At 40.0% G+C, this 20,257-nt stretch overlaps 2 protein-coding genes across 2 annotated transcripts; both read left to right on the forward strand.

Annotated features, from left to right (window-relative positions):
- Positions 1–336: 336 nt before the first annotated feature.
- On the forward strand, positions 337–4,755 carry hoxc13a (homeobox C13a). Its single transcript, XM_032575045.1, has 2 exons — positions 337–1,381; positions 3,527–4,755. The coding sequence occupies exons 1-2, from the start codon at positions 718–720 to the stop codon at positions 3,781–3,783; spliced, it is 921 nt and encodes a 306-aa protein (XP_032430936.1). The 5' UTR covers positions 337–717; the 3' UTR covers positions 3,784–4,755.
- Positions 4,756–11,741: 6,986 nt separating this feature from the next.
- Positions 11,742–15,814, forward strand: hoxc12a (homeobox C12a). Its single transcript, XM_032575056.1, has 2 exons — positions 11,742–12,515; positions 13,553–15,814. The coding sequence occupies exons 1-2, from the start codon at positions 11,918–11,920 to the stop codon at positions 13,789–13,791; spliced, it is 837 nt and encodes a 278-aa protein (XP_032430947.1). The 5' UTR covers positions 11,742–11,917; the 3' UTR covers positions 13,792–15,814.
- The last annotated feature ends 4,443 nt before the right edge of the window (positions 15,815–20,257 follow it).

Below are 20,257 nucleotides of genomic sequence, written 5' to 3' on the forward strand. Positions count from 1 at the left end.
ACACATATTTGGATATAGAATGCATTCTTTGCATGTCAGTGTGAAACAGGATCATAAGATTCCTGCAAGGAAGGGGCTTGTGTTTTGCATTGATATTTCCTAATTTATTAAACATTTATTCACCTTAGTATTAACCAAAGTAGATGAATGAATTAAAATGCTAGCAAGTAACCACACGAACCCAATGCTTTGCGTAAAGCACCGAACCACATTAACTATTGCGCATTGCGCTGCTACTCCAGACCACGTAAAAAATAAAAATAAAAAATCACATTCATTATTTTCTTTATGGAAATAAACTTGCATCCTCTTTTACATGTGTAAACTGGTTCATGTATCAACACGATGGCACACATTCTCAGTCAATTCACAGAGTCGGCTAAACGTCTGATTGTTTTCCTGTGGCCCAGCTCTTGAGCGTTTCCAGAACTTCCCTTTAAGGGTGTGGGTCTAGCGGACTTAAACCAATGGTGTGACTCGGCTTTCTGTGGGGGAAAAACGGCGACATGCGAGGCAGTGGGTCTTTAAAGGAGCTGCTCTGCCCCTGTTCTCAAACTCAATCTCGCAGGACTTGTTAGCGTATCACGTGCCAGACTCTTAATGAAGTGGACACACTGTTGGGCCCGGTGTGCGCATGCGCTCGGTGTAAAATGTAGTTGGAAATGAGGTGTCCGTCTTGGAGTAGTCGACTTTTAAAAAGCATCGGCAGCCCGTGATATGACGACTTCGCTGGTTCTGCATCCACGCTGGGCGGACACCTTGATGTACGTTTATGAAAAAAGCCCGAATGAAAGCAGCCAGAATAAAAGCCAAACAATGGAGGGACTGAGCGGTAATTGCCCTGCGACCCACTGCAGGGACCTGATGTCGCACCCTGCGCTGGGACGGCATTCTGGCTCCATAGCGACCCACCAGGGCTCCGTCTACTCGGATATTTCCTCTCCGGAAAGCGGTCGGCAGTGCCCCGCTCCCCAAACGTCTTCGAGCGCGTCTCTCAGCTACGGCTACCCCTTCGGAAACCCATATTACGGCTGTAGATTATCCCACTCGCACAACGTGAACTTGCAGCAGAAGCCCTGCTCGTACCACCCCGCGGAGAAATACGCCGAACCCAGTACGGCTCTCCCCACGGAAGAACTGTCTACCAGGCCGAAAGAGTTTGCTTTCTACCCGAGTTTCGCCAGCTCGTACCAGGCCGTCCCAGGATATCTGGACGTGTCGGTGGTGCCTGGAATCAGCGCCCATCCTGAGCCGCGACACGACGCCCTAATCCCCATGGAGGGCTACCAGCACTGGGCTCTCTCCAATGGCTGGGATGGACAGGTGTACTGCTCTAAAGAGCAAACGCAGTCAACCCATCTCTGGAAATCACCTTTCCCAGGTATGGATATAAAACAGTCATTATATTTCCGGAAATAGAAACTTTTTAAACTACTTTGATTAACTGAACTTACTGTACTGTTTGATAACAAGGATCAATTGGAAAGTATATGTGATTGAATTTAAATGATTTTTATAAAGTGCCTTGAGGAGACATCTGTTGTGAATTGGGCGCTGTGTAAATAAACTGAATTGAATTTTTTTTTTCCACAACTACGCTAATACAACATTTAACACGTGTCATCATGTTCAGAGCATTATTTAAACCCAAACAGACAAGTGTCCTCTTCTAACATCTGAGCCTTAAGTTCACATGTATTTTATTTTGTGCTAGAATGTCTCTTCTATGCTAAATTATAAATTGCATTTTAAACCATAAAGAACATTTACATATTTTCACTGTTTAATTGTGTGCAAAATTATAAAACTTTTTAAAAGACTCTAGTAGCTGTCTGTTTTTTTAAAAAATTATTATTATTATTAAATTAAATACCAAATATTCAGCTTAAAATAAAAACAAACGAAAATCAGTGGCACATGCATAACGATATGAGAATAAATACACTTTTTCAGCTGCCTGACCCTCTGACAATATTCTGAGCATTGTTGCCTGGCACAGTCACATGACAAAAGGGGCTAGGTTTGCTGTCACGTAGAATATAAAGGTACATCACTGCATACCTTTGCCCCATGTAGGAGAATACAGTGACTGAGACACAGCCTGCTGGATTTGGACTGTGGCCGTAAATCTCTGAGCCTTGTGGTGCGTCTTTTGCATACAGGCCAATCTGGACTCTTGTAGAGAACATCTGCATTGCCATCTAGACAGATAAACGCATCACAATCAGGAATCATTTTTACGTTATTTTTTTTTATATTTTATTAAGGCTCGCATGTTGTGATCATGCAGTGAAATGGTCACTCGCTGTAACACACATCTCATTTGGCGTTTATGATCTTTGTGAAATCTGCAGCTATTTTAATTGCACACTGATACCCCTCAACTCCCCCCACCAGCCCCCCGCACATCGACTCCCTGCAGCCCCCTACTCTCATTTTTTATGTTGCAAATATATTGGAGCTAGCCACGCAAGCACGGGCACGCTGTCAAGTAAGCGCGCGCACGTGCTCAAACACACAGTGACGTCCTCCCACATGAACACAACTGCATGAAAATAGAAAAAAAAAACCCATAAAGAAACACTGAACACCACTCCAGATTTTTTTTTTTTGTACTTTAGTCATCGTTTAGAATTTAATTTAGAAGAATGTTAAAACACAAAATGTTAAGTTGTTCACAATAAAGAATAATCAACCTCTCATTTGATTTTAAAATGAAAGGAATTATAAAACTTTGTGTCACAGTTTGCTCGAACTGTGCTTTTTTGTAACTCTTTTAGCAGCTTATAAACTTTTTAAAAATAAATGGAAACTATCAATTTATGTAACACTAACAAATTAGTCAATTACTGAAAAAAGAAGAAGAAGAACAAAAAAAAAACAATTTCCAAGTATTACTTTAGGGTATTTAAACACAGTTCAGGTTTCTACATCTGAAGTTTTCTTATATGTGTAACTTTGTGCATGTAAAGTTTACAATACTTTTTTTTTAAGAGCTCCATTCAGAACTAAGATTTGTTGGCAATTTTTAGTTTTCTAATCAGGCACTTCCTTGGGCACTCCTCTCTGCAACAGATACAATGTTCCTTCTACCCCCTTTCCTAAAGACAGATTTATCCAAGATGCCATTAATAATAACCGTGACTGTGGTTTGTAGATCTAGTCAGCAGGTACACTGCAGTTTAAAGAAGCATTAATGATCACTCACCGCTGAAAAATATATCTAACAGAGCTGCTGCAGGTTGATGCTTTGTGTTATTTACTGAAACAAAGAGTGCTGTGAATTTTTTTTATTTGTATTTTTAGAATCGATTTTGTGTCAGATGTTCTGAAATGTCAGGTGCACCACACCTGAGAACAACCCCTACCTCCAGTCTACGCAGGACGCACGCACGCGGCGCACATACGCACACTCCCTCGCATGCCGTTTTCTAGATTTCATTCTTTTTGCCAACTGGAGTTCTCCTGGTAGTGTGCATTATATCTTTTGGACAAAATCTAAAATGTTCCCCTCTTTCCTTTGCAGACGTCGTGCCCCTGCAGCCCGAGGTCAGCAGTTACCGTCGCGGGCGCAAAAAGCGCGTCCCTTACACCAAGATCCAGCTCAAGGAGCTGGAGAAGGAGTACGCGGCCAGCAAGTTCATCACCAAAGACAAGAGAAGGCGCATCTCGGCCGCCACCAACCTCTCGGAGCGCCAGGTCACCATCTGGTTCCAGAACCGGCGGGTCAAGGAGAAAAAATTCGTCAGCAAATCCAAGAACAATCACATCCACACCACTTGATACAGACAGGGCTGCACCTCGAATCTTCCGAAAACAACACGGCATCTGTTTACCTCTCGCATCGAAAGATCTTGACCGAAGAACATCATATATTTTTCTGTTGTTGTTTTGGTCGAGTGTGTTTTAAATTTCTAATTTAAGTTCCAACATCAGCCAACACCGCCGACCACGTCTACAGCCTCCCCTCCAGTTCTCAGTTTAGAGATAATCCTCTAAAAACTGTGAAAATGTTGAAAGTTCACTTCGATTTTGTTTTATAGGAATGTACATATATAAATATATAATATTTAAAACGCTATCTGTATTTCAAAGACAAGTATTGCGTGTTTTTTTCTTCTTCTTCTTCTTCTTCTTCTACTTCAAGCCTGCATCTTTAAACGGACTGACGACGTCTCAAAGTACTTGCAACGGGGGAGATCAAAATCAAAGGAAACTGTTGTGATTTTAGAGAGGATGATCGCCATATGGACAGCATAAGTCGAACTTTCGACTTTAATCAGTTTCTACAACTGACATTGAAGACTTTCAGCAGAAAGAATAATTAAAAAAAAAAAGGAAGAAAAAAAATCATCCGAATTTCAAAAGCAATGTTCCCACATGTGGGATGTGTTCTGTAAAGCCTGGGCTAAAACATAGGCTGCTATGTTGTTAATCTGTATAGTGCAATGCCGCCATTATTTAATTCATATTATCTAGTACCGGAGTATCATAAACCTGTATGTTTTCCTTTATCAGTGAAGGACTCTGTCATGCAACTGGAATGATTGTAAACCATTAAAGTGAGTATTACATATAAATGCACAATCGTTTTATTTTGTTATGACCTTGTTCAGTGTAACGGTGGCGCTATGATCACACGTCGTGTATACGAAGCCTGTATCGTTTCTACTTTGGTGCAGTATGTGAACTGTAATGTGGTGTTGAATTGCGTTCTGGTAACCGTGTTTCATAAATAAATGATGATTATGAAAATGCTCGCTCATACTCAAGTCAATTACGCATCTCAACCGGAAAATTTCAATTCGTTTCGAGATGCACATATGTTAATGGGCTGAAGACCTGCTGTAGTTTTCTTTTAATTTTTTATTTTTACATTACAACACCAGTACCACCGAATAGTTATTGGACATCTAGTATAGACATTGTTACACAAAGGGCGATCCTAATTTATGAGGACCTAACCACGTCATTCAAAAATATTCAATATTTGCACGACCTTATGCGTCAGTTCTGAGATTTTATCAGCGTGTCAAGTTAGATTTGGTTCAATGTAACTGCACCAAACCTAGTTCTGAGAAAAATCGATTAAGACAAATTTTTAGGTTGTAGCGTGCGATAAAATTAAGGGAAACAATAAAGCGAGTTATGTTCTAATCTTCACCACACAAAAGCATATTTCCACCTTCCTAAAACAATCGTCTGCCATTTTTTCCCTTTTTTAAAAGAAAGAGGTGGTCATTTCTTTTGCAAAAATTACTTTTAAAAAAAGGATTTAGGCCTTTATTTTAGGGAGGTAACGATGTTCAGCTTTTTCCACATTCCAAAAGTAAAAGCGTATTCTGATAAAAGACAGCATTTTACTCAAATAGCACAATTTGATTAGCAAATTCTACGCGTTTCCCCTGATAAGCAATTATCCTCTGAGTGTGTGTACTGTTTGCATTGCTGAATTAATGTGTGACATCGGTATTTAGATAAATTTGCATTTCTTTCCGTATGTATTTCGCCGTCCAATGTGGATTGCGGCAATTGCTTCTAAAACAGGTAAGTTTTGCGCAAGTTCTTCAGTGATCCAGGCCGATTAACACAGTAACTGTCTCTCGTTGTTTAAAATAAATTCGCTTTCGTCTAAAACGTAAAGAATTCACATATTTTCGCAATTTCAATACCGTAATACGTCGACACACTGTCACGTTTTTTTGTTTTTTTTTTTGTCCAAAGTGTGTGTGGCATACACAGTTTCCCCCCTGCAAGAGGAAGGTTGCAAAAAGTAAAGTGATATGTGCGAACATTTTTAAATGGGTTATATTTATGCAAATTGGTTTATCAATTGATAATATAATACAAACAAAATCTATCTCTTGCTTGTTTTGTACATATATATTTACAGGCACAGAACTTTTTTGTGTTGCTGTAGGAAAGGCATATTATTTATTTATTTATTTATTTATTTACATTTACAACTGCCTGTCCCCATAGTTTAGTAAGGCTACCTACACGAGACATATTTACTAAAACGATTGAAGGAAAATACGTTCAAATGAACATCCCACGCAGCTGGGATGAATCTGGGAATCAGACACAAGCTGGAGTTAGTTTATTTTAGGTCTTCTTTAGACATGTTCACGTCAAGTCTGTAATTTAGGTTTCTGATTGGAATGGACACTGAGCTGAGTTGACGGATGCCAAAAGGACTAGATTAGGCTTAAAACGGCTTTGGCACGACTACTCGGTTCTAAGTTTCAATCTCTAAACCCTTGTACTTTTTAGTGTAACTTTCCTGCAATCGGGATAACTAAAAGCTCTGCTCGGTTTATAATTACTAGGTGAGATGTGGTTTTATTCCACTCTCTTGCAGCGTTGTGTCAGTTTTTCCAGCTTCTGCAGATCTTTTTGAAGCTTTTTTTTTTCTTTTTTCTTTTTGGTTTGGGTTCCTGAATTTTCAGCCAGTGGAAACTTCTGGCTCTTCTTATTTTACCCTTGACCATGACTATGTGGTCACTTTGACCTTGACATCACAGAAGATTGTGAATAATAAATAAGGGGGCTGGACGGCGGAGCTCGGTGGTTTGTTTGTGGGCAAACAAGGTGTTATTTCCCCCGTCTAGACAGCCGGGGCTTAATGGCATGCCATAAATTCATAAAAAGGGGAAGTGTAGCGATATCCTTTGACCTGGGTTTTTCTGACCATCTTTCGGAGCTTTACGCCGACATTTGGGCTCTTTTCAGTTTTTGGGGAAGTGCGCAAAAAGTATAGTTATATGCATCGTATTCCTGAGCCTCTGCGAGTCAGCAATAGTTTCATGCAGTTACCACGAGGACTGTGTGTGTGTGTCTCTCTCTCTCTGTGTGTGTGTGTGTGTTATTGACCACGGCGGACAGGTAGGACTTTTGACGGCTCTCACCAACAGCAGCAATCTGCAGCAACGGGCCACGCAATCAGCACAGCAAGAGGAAATAATAACAAGACATCGCCCACAATATAGCCATTAAAGGTAGGGCGGCTTTTCCCGTATCTTGTCGATCGGCTTACGTGGACTTTGTTTTATGACTTTTGGACGTGATAAAGCTTTAAATTGGCACGCAAAACTTGTTTGTTGGAAATTAATTCTTGTACGGATTTAAGATAATAAAACCAGGAGACTAAAGTTTTAAAAATACATATTTAAAAAATTGTTTTAGCTTTTGATATTATGAAACAATATGACAGGAGTTTTTTTTTCTTCTGAATTTTAATTTAATGTTATAGTGAAACAGTAAACGCGTGGTTTAGCAAGTCCTAACACCCCAAACATATGATGTTAAATAAACCTAAAATACTATTTCAATACTTTATTCAGTCAGTTCGGAAGCATATGGTAACTAATTTCTATTTTTGCTAACAAAAAGGAAATAAATATTTATATATAAACGTAATACAATATTACACTGAACATATGTATGTACGAAAATCCCAAGCGTACAATTGTAGAGGAAATCTTAGACGTGAATTGCTTCATGAGAATCATGTTAATGTTTTACCCGCTGCAGCCTTATGTGTTCCTATTTAAAAGTCAACGCTGTTTAAATTGTTCAGACAACAGAAATGTCCCAACATTCAGTCACAAAAGCGGTCTCCATTTTTATTTTAATCCAAATTCCAAAAATTGCTTTTACATTTGAACTGATCAGACACGGACTCTGTTGAAAACACCGAAGGAGGACAAGAAGTTGCCTTGTTTATGTCTGCGTGATGTTTCGTCATTGCTGCAGGCCGCTACCAGACACAGACATGAGAAAGGGGGCTGATAACCTCTGGTGGTGACCAGAGGAAAATAACAGGAAGTGCTTTAAGTGTTTCTTATTCATGCAGCACTCTGCTTACTCAGCTAATTTTGCCACAGTTTTGATTTAAATGCACTGTCGCAGTTTGCTTCCTTGCGTTAGGCGGCATATGTGAATGCACTGTGTCTATATTTTATTCAGTTTGATTTATTTAGTTTTATTTGTTGGACGTTTTAATGAAAAAATATTTCAAATGCTTGAAGTAGAACTTCTGGTTAAAGCATATCAGACACAGTAGTTTCCATTGATGCCCTAACTGTTTTACAGTGTGATTCCTGTTTAGATAAAACATCCGCAGTAGAAATACTCACAGCAGTTTTGCAGTTTATAAGCTTTTTTTTTTTTTTATAATTTTTTATTGTAACTATGTTTTTTCAAAAGCAGCACAAGTTGAACAAAGTGCCCGGCAGGTAAAAGAAGAAGAAATAAAAATATAACACAAAATAGTGAGTAAACATAATATATAAATATTTATGAGGGTTTACAAAAATAGGAAAGTGGAAAAATAAAATGGACAAAACATTTTAAAATAAGTATACACACCAGTATTACTTCCCCTGTATTTACATATATTTATATTTGAGTGTATCATAACTTTATTCTGTAGCTATTTTATTATCTTGCTTTCATCTGTAACTACGTAATAATTGGACAATTGTTTATTAACATAAAAGCAGCTCCATTGAAGTTTTCCGATCCATTCGTGTATCGCATAACAATATTACTATTTCTTTTTACAATGTTAAGTTGCCTTAAAAATCAAACCCTGTGTCTCCGCGAGATGCACATGTATCACTACAGATAAAATAACATAAAAAGTTTAGAAAAGTTATGCAATTTTCAACTTAATTAAATATTTTTTACTATGATAATGAGGAATCTTACATCTAAAAGTGTTTACAAATATTATTACCGAGGAAACATTAAACACACACACACACACACACACGCAACCCACACACACACACATACACATACGCACGCACGCGCGCACATCCACACAAACACATGGAGTCACGGGAAACAAACAAGCAAACAGCGCTTTAATTTCTTTACCTGTGAATGTGAAATTTTAAAGCAGCAGATTAAAAAAATACATATGTGTATATAATAAATTATATATATATAAATTAAGTCGCCATGTTTTTATACCAAGATTTTTTTTTCACACTTTCAAGTTCAACTTTTTAAATTTTGTTCAAAGCAATGAAAAACGGCCTGCTGTTGGTGATGGTTTCCTTGATTCTGCATAACATTAACTGAATTATTAAGAGTTTGTTTTAATTTGACTGTTTAAAATTTGTCTTTTTATGCTCCCATTATTTAATTACTTACATGGAGTATTGTAGTAATTTTGTTTAGTATTATTTTTTTTCTTTTCTTCTGGTGCTCAGTATCCCTGGATAAATGTATTTGGTGTAAAGTAATACTGTGGTTTGCTGTTGGTAGTTGTAAGTCATTAAATTAAAAATTATCCAAACTTTTCAGCTCAGAATATTGACATTTCTCTGCATACTTTATCTTTCCCCAGTGACTTAGTTTCTTAAGGAAGGCTCTCTACAAAGCTTCCATAGGGCAATAACTGTGGAAACCTGCCTGCAGAAAATCAAAGAGAGAAAAGAAGGAAGAAAAGGCCTTTGTTTAGGCTATTGCCCTGTCTAGGCAGGACGGGGGATTCCAGTTGGCTAATTTCAATAAGGAGCAGACAGTGTACTAGACAGTGACCTTGACAGTGCTCCGTTTGTCATTATATTTTACCAAGAAGATTATTTTGTATTGTTTTATTACATATCGGGGTCAGATATGGGACTGTAGCAGAGCTTGGAGACTGCCTGTGCAGACACGCATTTGTTTGGATCTGTGGACCGGAGGCGTGGAGAGACGAGGCTGGGAGGTGCAACACATTGCCTCTTCTCCCCCGAGGTAAAGCGGCTGCTACCAGCCTGCACCTTACTCGTATTGCACGGGGCGCTTTTTGTTGCCATCACCGCACCGCACTGTGTTGCTTCTTGCTAGCCGTTCCGACAACACGAGAACCCGCGAAGTGCCGTAGCTGCGCTCCCATATTATGCTGGACTAACGCGCTGCACGCATTGCGAGACTCACTAACTAGATGAAAGAATGTGCAGTGATAGGAGCTGCGGCGAACGCTGAGACCCAGCAGCCTGTCCTGTTAAAAAACATCTGATATTTGTCTTGCTATTTAAGGCCTGAGCGCGGCTCGGTGCCTTTGGGTTGGGAGAGGATGCGTGGTCAAAAGTGACAGATACGGCTATCACATATCGGCTGACTTGCAAGTCGTTCCCAAACAAGTGTTTAAATGAATGTTGGTGTTCTCACATAACACCTCATTGGCAAATTTTGTAGCGTGGGACCAGGGCTATCTAGCACGCATGTGCAACTCTCTGGCTGCCATGCGCATTTTTCATTATCCTTAAATGCATAATCAGGTGACTGAATGAGTTGTTTTTTTTTTCATTATTAACTATGTCATGTTTCTGCTACCTATGAATTTAGATATTTATTTACAAGAGTTGTGTTTTCTGCAACCCAAAGACATTTTGAACGTGCTCTCCCACACATTATTAAGGAGAATTGCGACTGTCTACCCCCAATATATGCTGCAAAATACAAAAAAATTGCTGGCTTTTAATTGGTTTGTCTATGTGAGAGTAATTTGCAATACCTTTAAGATAGAGTATTAGAGTTCAACATCAAGTTCAACGCACCGTGACTCTGCGTCTTGAACTTGAATTAACGCAGCACACCAGTCCTTGGCAGCCTTTAAGAAATTTAAAGACATTACGATATTTGTTCATACTCTTTCCCTTCATTTTCTCCAAATCAGAAGAATTTCCCATGACGTTATTTTACTTTTTTTTTCCCAACATCGCAGAGCCATACATGACATCTGTTGATATCAACATCTTGACTGAGCATTGGAACAAGTTCGGTTAAAAAATAAAAAAAAAATCGTAATGGATTTGTTTAATAAGATCTTTTCAGAAATAAAGGGGTGTTGTGAGGGTGCTTAGTGACAAGGAGAGACTTCAGAAGTTAGACTTCACCGCTTTGGCGCGAGTTGCGTGACAGACTGATGACCAAACGCGTTGTAAACTTCTGAAACAGTACTTTACAGGATTTGTATGAACTCTGCTTTATCAAACACCATTTCTGTTGCATTTGTTCACAATGTGCATTGAAATTACAAGGCGAGTTTCTTGTCTGCCTCCATATTTGCTCCGTGTCCTCACACCCGCTTCTAAATCAACTAATTAGTGCGATATAAAGCAGAGGGCCTCTCCGCTGATTGAATCAGTTAAGTGCCCTCTGATATCTTGTAAAATTCATATAAAAGAATTGCGAGAGGTGTAACTATCCCACCAGAGTTTGGCCAGCAACGTTTATTGGAGGTATCTGTTAAAGTTGCTCATGTGAGGTGTACTAGAGAATATGATGTGAAATATACGCTCTTAAAGTAACCTTGTAGAATATCGTCTTCTTCGTCTTCTTCTTTCTCTTCTTCCTGTTCTTCTTCTTTTTTTTACAGACCCGGTGGCTTCAACTCGCTGACCCTGTTACTGTAAATATGAGCAATGAGGATCAGTCTTTTTCTTAAAACAAGCTTGTAAATTGGGGCATCACGATTTTATGTGACACGAAATTCAACCATAATTTGTTAGAAAACAAGAAGTCGTATACGCACCCTCTCTCGAAGGAAAAAATAGTTTTCATAAGAAAAAAAAAACTTTTGCCAGCATATAAAGATATTAAACGAGGCCGTGGACAGTTCCACTTGTGCAAATGGAAAAGAGACTCCCTTCTGGACTCATAGAGAGAGGGGGAGAAAAACAAGGCTCTACATTTTAAATAAAAGGTTTATAGTATTTTTTAAAAAGCTTATAAACCGTTGTAATACAGAAGTTAATGTTTTGTTTTGTCTGAGATGGACCAAGTGGGTGGTACCATGTGGAGCACAACTTAGCCTGGCCACGTGGTGCCGGGATAACCAATCAGGCGCGGCTCCAGGTTTAACTATGTTAAATGTCAGATTGCAATAAACTAGAAGCTGTTGGTCGGGCCCGCGGAAATGGGCGAGCATAATCTCCTTAATCCAGGGTTTGTGGGACCTCTGGTAAACATCCACACGGGAGACACGTTTTACTTTCCGAATTTTAGAGCCTCAGGGGGACAGCTGGCGGGGCTACCGTCTCTCTCCTACCCGAGAAGGGACAATGTTTGCTCCCTCCCGTGGAACCCTTCGGAGCCGTGCAATGGATACTCTCAATCCTACTTTAGCAGCCCCGTGTCTATTAACCCTTCCTTCAATCGGTCGTGTGAGATCACCAGACCAGAGGAGGGCAAGTGTTACTACAGCAACGGGAACAGAGAGACCTGCTCAGGGGGCGGCGGCGGCGGCGGCGGCAGCCTCAAACGGGAGGACAGGGCAAGGGACGCATCTTCCCTAACATCTGACCACGGGATGCACGCTGGGATTGCGGGCGGCGTTGCCTTCTCCAAATATGAGTATGGGACGGAGCAGCTCACTCAGGATCCGCCGTCCTGTCAGTCTATGGAGTCCGACTCCAGCTCCTCTCTGCTGAATGAGGGCGGAAAGCCTCCATCCAGCGACACACAGACCCTGGTGTCACCGGGAAGCCATTCAGGCAACATAGCCGCAGGCGGAGGTGGGTGCTTTTTTTTGTTATCTGGACATTTTAGATTAATTGCGGTGCAATAAACGTGTTGTTAAATTTTTTTTTTAATAATATGACTGCAGCTATATTCGCCTTAGGGAGGGATTGTTATTTTGATGCACATCTTGCAGCCTTTTCAGGCTGCAGGAAACATGCGTGGTGCGCACACGCCACTAGGGGTTGCCCTAAAATACCCCATGCACCATGTGGTTGCGAGCAATCCCAGAAAACCCCTTCTGAACTATAGGTGTCTCCATAGTTTTTGGGCCAAAACATTCAGCTGAGATCATCATATTTCTAGGTGAGCTGATTTTGCTGCCTTCCTTCACTGTTCAAGCACAAATTAGTGAACTGACTTGAAGAGGACTCACTTTGGTTGACTGCGTCGAAAAGACAGAGGGAGAGAGTTTTTCCTCTTTCGTGACTCGTAAACAGAATTAATATCTGTCGCTGTGGACTTGAGCTGTTTAAAATCCTCTGGAAACTAGCACAGAAAAGTTAAGGTAAATTCTGCAGGTACGGCTTAATTATTGCTTTAGCGCTGTTTCAACTGCAACTATAAAAACTTGGGGATGCAAAGCTGCGCTTTAGCTAACTATGGCATCCTCTGTGCAGGGCCATGAGAGAAGAGATAAAATGGATGAAATCTGGTGAAAGTGCTCAGAGAAACTGAAGCACTCATCAGACCAGGCCAAAACAGGTCCAACTTTTGTAGAATCGTGCAGCTTGCAGTGGTTCTCATTATATATACACAATGCAACTTTTGCAAAAAACAAAACAAAACAAAAAAACTCTCCAACTGTATAACGTTGCATATGACACAATTTACGCTCTAATTGCGCCCATTTATGGCTCAAGCGATTGTTAGTGACCTGTCCCCCTCTAAGACAACAGATGCCCCCGTAGCTTCGCCATAACCTTGAAGATGACCGTGATTTTGTAGCCTTACTGTGTTGACTAATCTGCTCCTTGACCCCCTCCCTCCGCCTCCTCCTTCAACCTCGTTCTCCTCGTCTCCTCTCCTCCAGGTGCCCCGTGGTACCCGATGCACACTCGGACCAGAAAGAAGCGCAAACCCTACTCCAAGCTCCAGCTGGCGGAGCTCGAAGGGGAATTCATGCTGAACGAGTTCATCACCCGGCAGCGGCGGAGGGAGCTCTCTGACCGGCTGAACCTCAGTGACCAACAAGTGAAGATCTGGTTCCAGAACCGCAGGATGAAGAAAAAGAGACTCATGTTGAGGGAGCAAGCTTTGGCCTACTTTTAGAGAGATTCGGGATATAGGAAGGTGAATCGATAAGCAGTAAGAAGAAGAAGAAGAAAAAAAAAAGCCAAGCCTACTACGCTCCCTTAGGTCTTCTTTCAATGCATGCACTCATATATCCATCTTTATTCACATTGCAGGCTATCATTAGATCCTTTTTGCTGGATTATCTCTACCCCCCCCCCCCCCCCCCCCCCCCCCCATCCCTTGAAAACAAGCCATTAAATGGCGTCCTATAAGATGCACATCAGTGAGCCTTGAGGCGTGGTGTAATGGCACAAAAGCTGTGAAAATGTGTTTTATCTGTGTACCCCCCCCCCCCCCCCCCCCCCCGCAATTATCATAACCCTCCGCTCTTGAACCACCAAAGCATATTTTTTTTGAAGCAATATGACAACATTCATCCTGTTTTAGCCTGAAAGTTGAAGGCTTAGAAGAGGCAATTCAAGGCAGAAATCTTAAGATAGGGCCTAAAAATATTCGCGAAGTCAGACAGTCTGACTGCAACGATTCCGCGCTGTAATGTCTTTATAATATCTTCAGTTAAGATCTGAAGAGGGGAAAAAAACAAATCCATCACGGCTGTTTTCTGCGTCCTATCGTGTAATTTGTTGCTCAAGAGGAGAGTGATCCCCATGTTTTCTTTTCTGTGTCCTCACGGTCACGGGCAAGGAGTGCTAGAACTCTGGGTCTCTGCGTGACAGAGGAGAGGCAAGAATAACAAACGCATAAATGTAACACAGCAACGGAATTCACAGCAGTACAGCCGAGCCTGACAGACTGCGCACTGGGGATAAAAACAAATGAGTGCAAGCAAAAAAAAAAAAAAAAATTTTATATGCATAATTATTATTATTAGTAGTATTATTATTCTACTTCTTTTGTTACCTCTCAACTTGTCTTAACAACAAACCACTGAGTCCTGCGTGAATTTTCACCGTTCGAAAACGGTCCTGGAGCTGCTACAACAGAAGAACGTTCAGACTTATGCCAGCGAAAAACTCACAAAGGATGCGTGAATTGGGTGACTTTAACAGTAGAAATTGCTGCGTGGCAGTTCATCTCAGTCCGCCAGCTGTCACTCACATGCTATGGCGGATGCACGCTTTCAGGCCAAAAGGAGCATTTCTGAAACGTATTGGTGCTCGTGATAATTACAGAATGTACATACAAAGTGAACAGATAGAATCAAAAATAATTTTTAAGACGTTTCAGGCCTCCGGGTGGGTTCGCCCTTGGACTTGGGTGTGACCGCAGTATGTTATCTGTTATGTATTATGAGTAAGCTAAAATAAAATGTTTGCAGCATGTTATTGATGTGAAAGTGCTACAAGTGGTGTTCTGCGGGCCACTTTCTCTGTAGGTGACTTTTTGTACCCCTTCTTTTTTGAACAAATCAAAACCATTAATATTAAAAAGTTTTTTAAATAAACCCCTTCAAAGAATGTATTATTATTATTATTATTATTATTATTATTATTATTATTATTATTATTATTATTATTATTATTATTATTATTATTATTATGTTGCAGGGACGGGGAGCCGCTTAGGCCGACCTAATGTACTTGCAGTATAGTCTCCATCCTTACCTTGTCCTCGTGTATAACTCTGTAAAATTAAGATATAATCATTATTAGTATTCGCATCCTTTTTTGAGGATCCCCTATCGCTATGTAATAGTGCTTTATGTTACTGTTCGTCTTGTACAATACAGCATTCCATATCTATAGCTCTCTCTATGTAGCCAGTTTGTAACTGTAAGGGGTTGGTGGGAATGTATAGGCCGACATTCAGAATGAATTACAAAAAAATAAATTTTTTGTTATTTTGTACCATTCACTTCATGTTAAAAAGAACTCTGTTTTAGTGTAATAGTTGTCCATGATCGTACCTTTCATGATGTCGCCCACCTCACTGCATTCCTTCCTTTGCGCTTGTAAGGATTGCTACGTTGTCTTGTAAAAGTAATACTGATATGAATGTATATGCGTAAGGTCTTCAATAAACAGAATATTGAAACGTTTATTGCTGTTACATCAGTCTGTTATTGCACGGTACCTCCCTGCGTATTCAGCCAAAAATAAAAATAAAATAAAATAAATCTGTGTCTCTGCTGGGATAGTTTTATTAAGACCTGACCTACTAGAACTTTCAAAAAAATAATACCACAATTAAATGCAGATTTGAAGATTAACCGGTCAGTTCGAGGTATTTGAGAAAATGTTTTGTTGGCGTGTGGCTGACGCTTTCAAATGCATGCTATGTAGGAGCCCACACAGGTTGGCCCAATTTTACTATGGCCGACAGAAATACAAAAATAGCTTATAGGTATCTTTGATATAAGTGACCATGCAAAATGGCGGCCAGGTTTACATTGTACGCCCTGTGTTGCAATAACTTTTAATACGTACTTTGCGGAAACGTGCTTTTGTTTTCAGTAAAAAAAAAAAAAAAAAAAAAAAAAGTCTTTTTAAAACCCTTCAAGTTTGACCCGATCAGTGTCACTGCTTTGCTACAAGCCTATAACCTCTCAGCTAAACACGCAATAGCTCTGTAAACCAGTAATAGGGTTACACCCCAGTGCTCCATATATGTATAAGACCTTTCGGGCTGGCCACTACTTGTGCATCTCTGCGGTTTTCCTGAGCGATTTAAACGCGTGATAATTCTATATCGAAACGGGATTCTTTTTTTTAATTATTATTATTAAATGATACCGGTTGAACATTCTTTCTCAGTGTTTTTAAACCGCAGATGGTTATATCTTATAAGCACTGCTAAGACTCTCCCTGCTGGCAGTGAAGTGTAAAGCCACACACTGGCTGAGCTGTGTTTTTCTGTCATCCAACAAACAGCGCGTTTGTCTTAAGCTGCTAGCAGTCTCAGTCAAGTGAAGTGTGTTGCTGAAAACATCTTTGTGCAGTGTCAGTGTTCCGATCAGATGTTGCCATTGCAGTGAACTGTGAAAGGCTGCTTCTGCAACCAAACCACTGAATATCACACTCATCTTCGCATTCTACCAACGTCTCTCCTTATAAATGCAAGTGTAAGATTTCGTTCTCTCATTATACGACAATGCTCTGTGATGGGCGTTATAATATAGGCCTCGGTCCATTGCAGATTGTGTGTTACAGTAGTTTTATTGTTTTCATACCGCCGTTTTTGCAGTTTTCGGAAGCCTTTGATATAGCTGTTTGCTTTACCTCTGGTGAACCACATTTTCCGGTTTGGGTGTTAGAAGCAAACCGCAAAAATATCATTCAATACATTCGCCATTGTATTGCACAATTGCCTTGACTGCGCAAGTGTGAAAATCCATAAAAGTATTGCAACATCCTCATTAAAACAAATTAAAAGTGATGTCTCCATTCATGCTTGCTGGCACAACGCGTCAAGTTTCACGAAATATTCATATCACAGCAAATAGTCTATATAATCTAAAATACACGGTTTTTAGAATTGACTTGATAAGCATGTGTTAGTTTTATATTTGTCCTATGATGTTTTCATGAAATGTAATAGGGTGAATCAAAAGGTGATGCAAAAATGAATGTCAAACTCTAGTTTTGGATTTTAAAGAAAAAGAAAAATAGCTCCCAGATGCTCAATTAAGCGTTGGATTAGAGATGAGCTGAAAAATCCTTTTACTTATTTACACAATTTTTAAGAGGTGTGTAAAGACGTATTCCAGCAAATAAACTCGAATTAGTCTCTTTAGCAATGCAAAATAAATCCGTGCGTAATGCACTTTTTTTTGTTTTTACGCACCAATTGAGTATGTTAGTTGTCTGAACATGCCTTCTCCTATGTCTGAACATAGGAGAAGATTCTGATTTATTCCGGATGTGATGAATTTAGATTAATAATAATAATAAAAAAATGGCGGTTAAACATTAGAATGTTTTTAATGTGTTTAATGTGATTTCCTGACTCTGTTTGTGCTCTACCTTTTCAAAATAGTTGGAGCCAAAACAAAATATGCAAAACGCACGATGAAGTTCAGGATCACTTCTACTGTTTGGAACAAACCCTTCATATGAAACTGGGGCACAAATAGGTTTCACTGATTCATGTAAAATTGAATTCAAGCTGTGAGAACTCTGCAGATGTAGGTTCCAAAAGCTGCGTCTTCATGCTTTTGAACTTGAGAATGTTTTTTTTTTTAGATGAAACTGCTGATGTGGATAAAACGAAAAGGAAGAAAACAGATTATCCAATTGTCGTGATTTGTAACAAACAGCAACAGATTACTGTTCAGTAAACGGAGGAATTCGGGTCTTGAACAGAAACAATTAACATAATTTATTTAGCCGAATGCATTTAGATTGTGAGGGGGAACGCGTGGGCATCCAAGCAAGCTGAGCACACCGTCATTGTATTTCCATGCTGTGATTAAACGCTGACTTAATTTTCAGGCCAGTAATTGTGTATAAATTGGTTGGATTATTGTTACAGAAATACTTGGCGAGGAGGGCTTTGACTGGATTTCTGTTGAACATACTTCTCTTGGAACTTGAGGATCTGATGATTTTTTCTTTTTTTTACATTTCTTGTGGCTTTTGCTAGAAACATTTCACTCATAGCACGGACTCCGTTAACAATACTTTCTCTGTTGCACTGTACAAAGCAAAAACGCTAACGGAATGATATGTCTACCCATGTCTATATATGTATAGTTAAAAATTGAAGTGAGGAGTAGTTGTTAACTAAAAGCATGTTGTCTCTTGTCTGCGCGCACGACCTTCGGATATTAGGGTTTGCAGGTTTTTTACAATCTCTCTTTCACTGCTCTTGAGGACTTTTGACTTTGAGACTGGCTAAATCTTTTTATGGCGGCCAGTCTCCGCGTCCCAAAGGTCAGTGAGCTTCACAGTGCCCTTCGCAGAGAACTTGTGTGGCATGCGGTCTACGTCCCCCGCCGCCCCGTCTTCCGTTTATGGCACAAAGCTGGCCAGAGAAACAGAAAGCAGTGTTATTCCTGGTAAAGGGTTTCTGTTTGGAGAATGGTGCGTGCGTGTGTGTGTGTGTGGGGGGGTGCTCGTGTGTGCGTCTGGGTGTGTGTGTGTGTGTGTGTCGGGGTGCGTGTGTGTGTGTGTGTGTGTGTGTGTGTGTGTGTGTGTGGAACAAGACTGCAGGAATGGCCGTGATTGTTTCTAAGAAGAGTGTTAATGTGATAAAGACAGGATAGGTAGGATACTTAAAGTTGCAGATCCATATCTTTTTACGTCTCACAGAACTCAGAACTGTGATGTATTGATTTTAGAATGATTTGAAATGAGTCCTCAATGCGCCCGCGTGTCTGTTTTGCCTGAAATGTGGCATCTTATTAATTTGTTTTTCAGGAGCGACAGGCGTACGACAACAATCCGGACGGGGGCCGTGAGGGTTTCGGTGGCGCCACAAAAGCAGCGTTACCCCTTTTTAGCCCAGTTGTCTATGGCGGATATGCGTTCCTAATCGATTTGTGTATCACAATTTCAAATCAGCACTCCAGTCGTTCTGAACTTGGCGTTTATTTATTTACTTTTTGCAGCTTTTATCTGGGACCCCTAGTACCGTGACAATCAATGTGCAACTTGTAATTAAGTTAGTTTTTTTTGTGTGTTTAGATTAGATAGTTTCTTCACAAGACTTCGCATGGGAGTTTGTCTTGTTTTGCTACTAGAAATATCTTGTTTTTTGTTTGTTTGTTTTGTCTTTTCTTTTTTTTTGGTTTGTTTTTTGGATAAGGACCGTCTGATGCGTTTGGGCCTCCACGCAACCATGAAGGTCAAGTATGCTGGGAGCGGCCAGCTGAACCTGAGGTACCTGCTGGAAGCTACTTTTATATATATATATATATATATATATATATATATATATATATATATATATATATATATAAGGCACGTTTGACGTCACCTGCTCAAAAAGAATTCGCGCTGTTTCAAGGCACATGAGGTGTAGCTTTGGTCACAGTATTAGACTACAATAATACAGGCATACAAATTCCCAGCGCGTTGTTTACTGCTTCTTTTTGCTTGAGCGTCTCAGTCTGAACAGTGAGCAATAGCGGTGAACAAGTAGGGAGCCATCTTTAGTGATATCGGAAGCATTCAAAGCGTGGAGCATCTATTTAGAGCTCACATTATGAGCCATTCGAGTCCTACGGGGCCGCCGTCCACGAAAATAATACATTTGACTCTTTGATACGAAAGAAGCCAACCAGACCGGACTTTGTACCGGGTTAAAAAGGCATTTTTACGTCTCAGTTTGTCTCATGGCCATTCGTCCTTTTTCTCCTCCTCGTAATAACCTAATTAAGACATTACGATTTTTTTTTTTAATTAATCAAGTCAAGTTAAATGGGTTAAAACAAAACTTAAGTAGAGGCGATTGACAGCTCAAACCCAGATTTAATTTCAAATTGGGGAAGAAAAGGTCTGAGCTCGTCATATAAAATTCAAAGTATGTCAAATGGTGGGTA

The sequence above is a fragment of the Xiphophorus hellerii genome, chromosome 1 (assembly GCF_003331165.1).
Source record: "Xiphophorus hellerii strain 12219 chromosome 1, Xiphophorus_hellerii-4.1, whole genome shotgun sequence".
Lineage (NCBI taxonomy): Eukaryota > Metazoa > Chordata > Actinopteri > Cyprinodontiformes > Poeciliidae > Xiphophorus > Xiphophorus hellerii.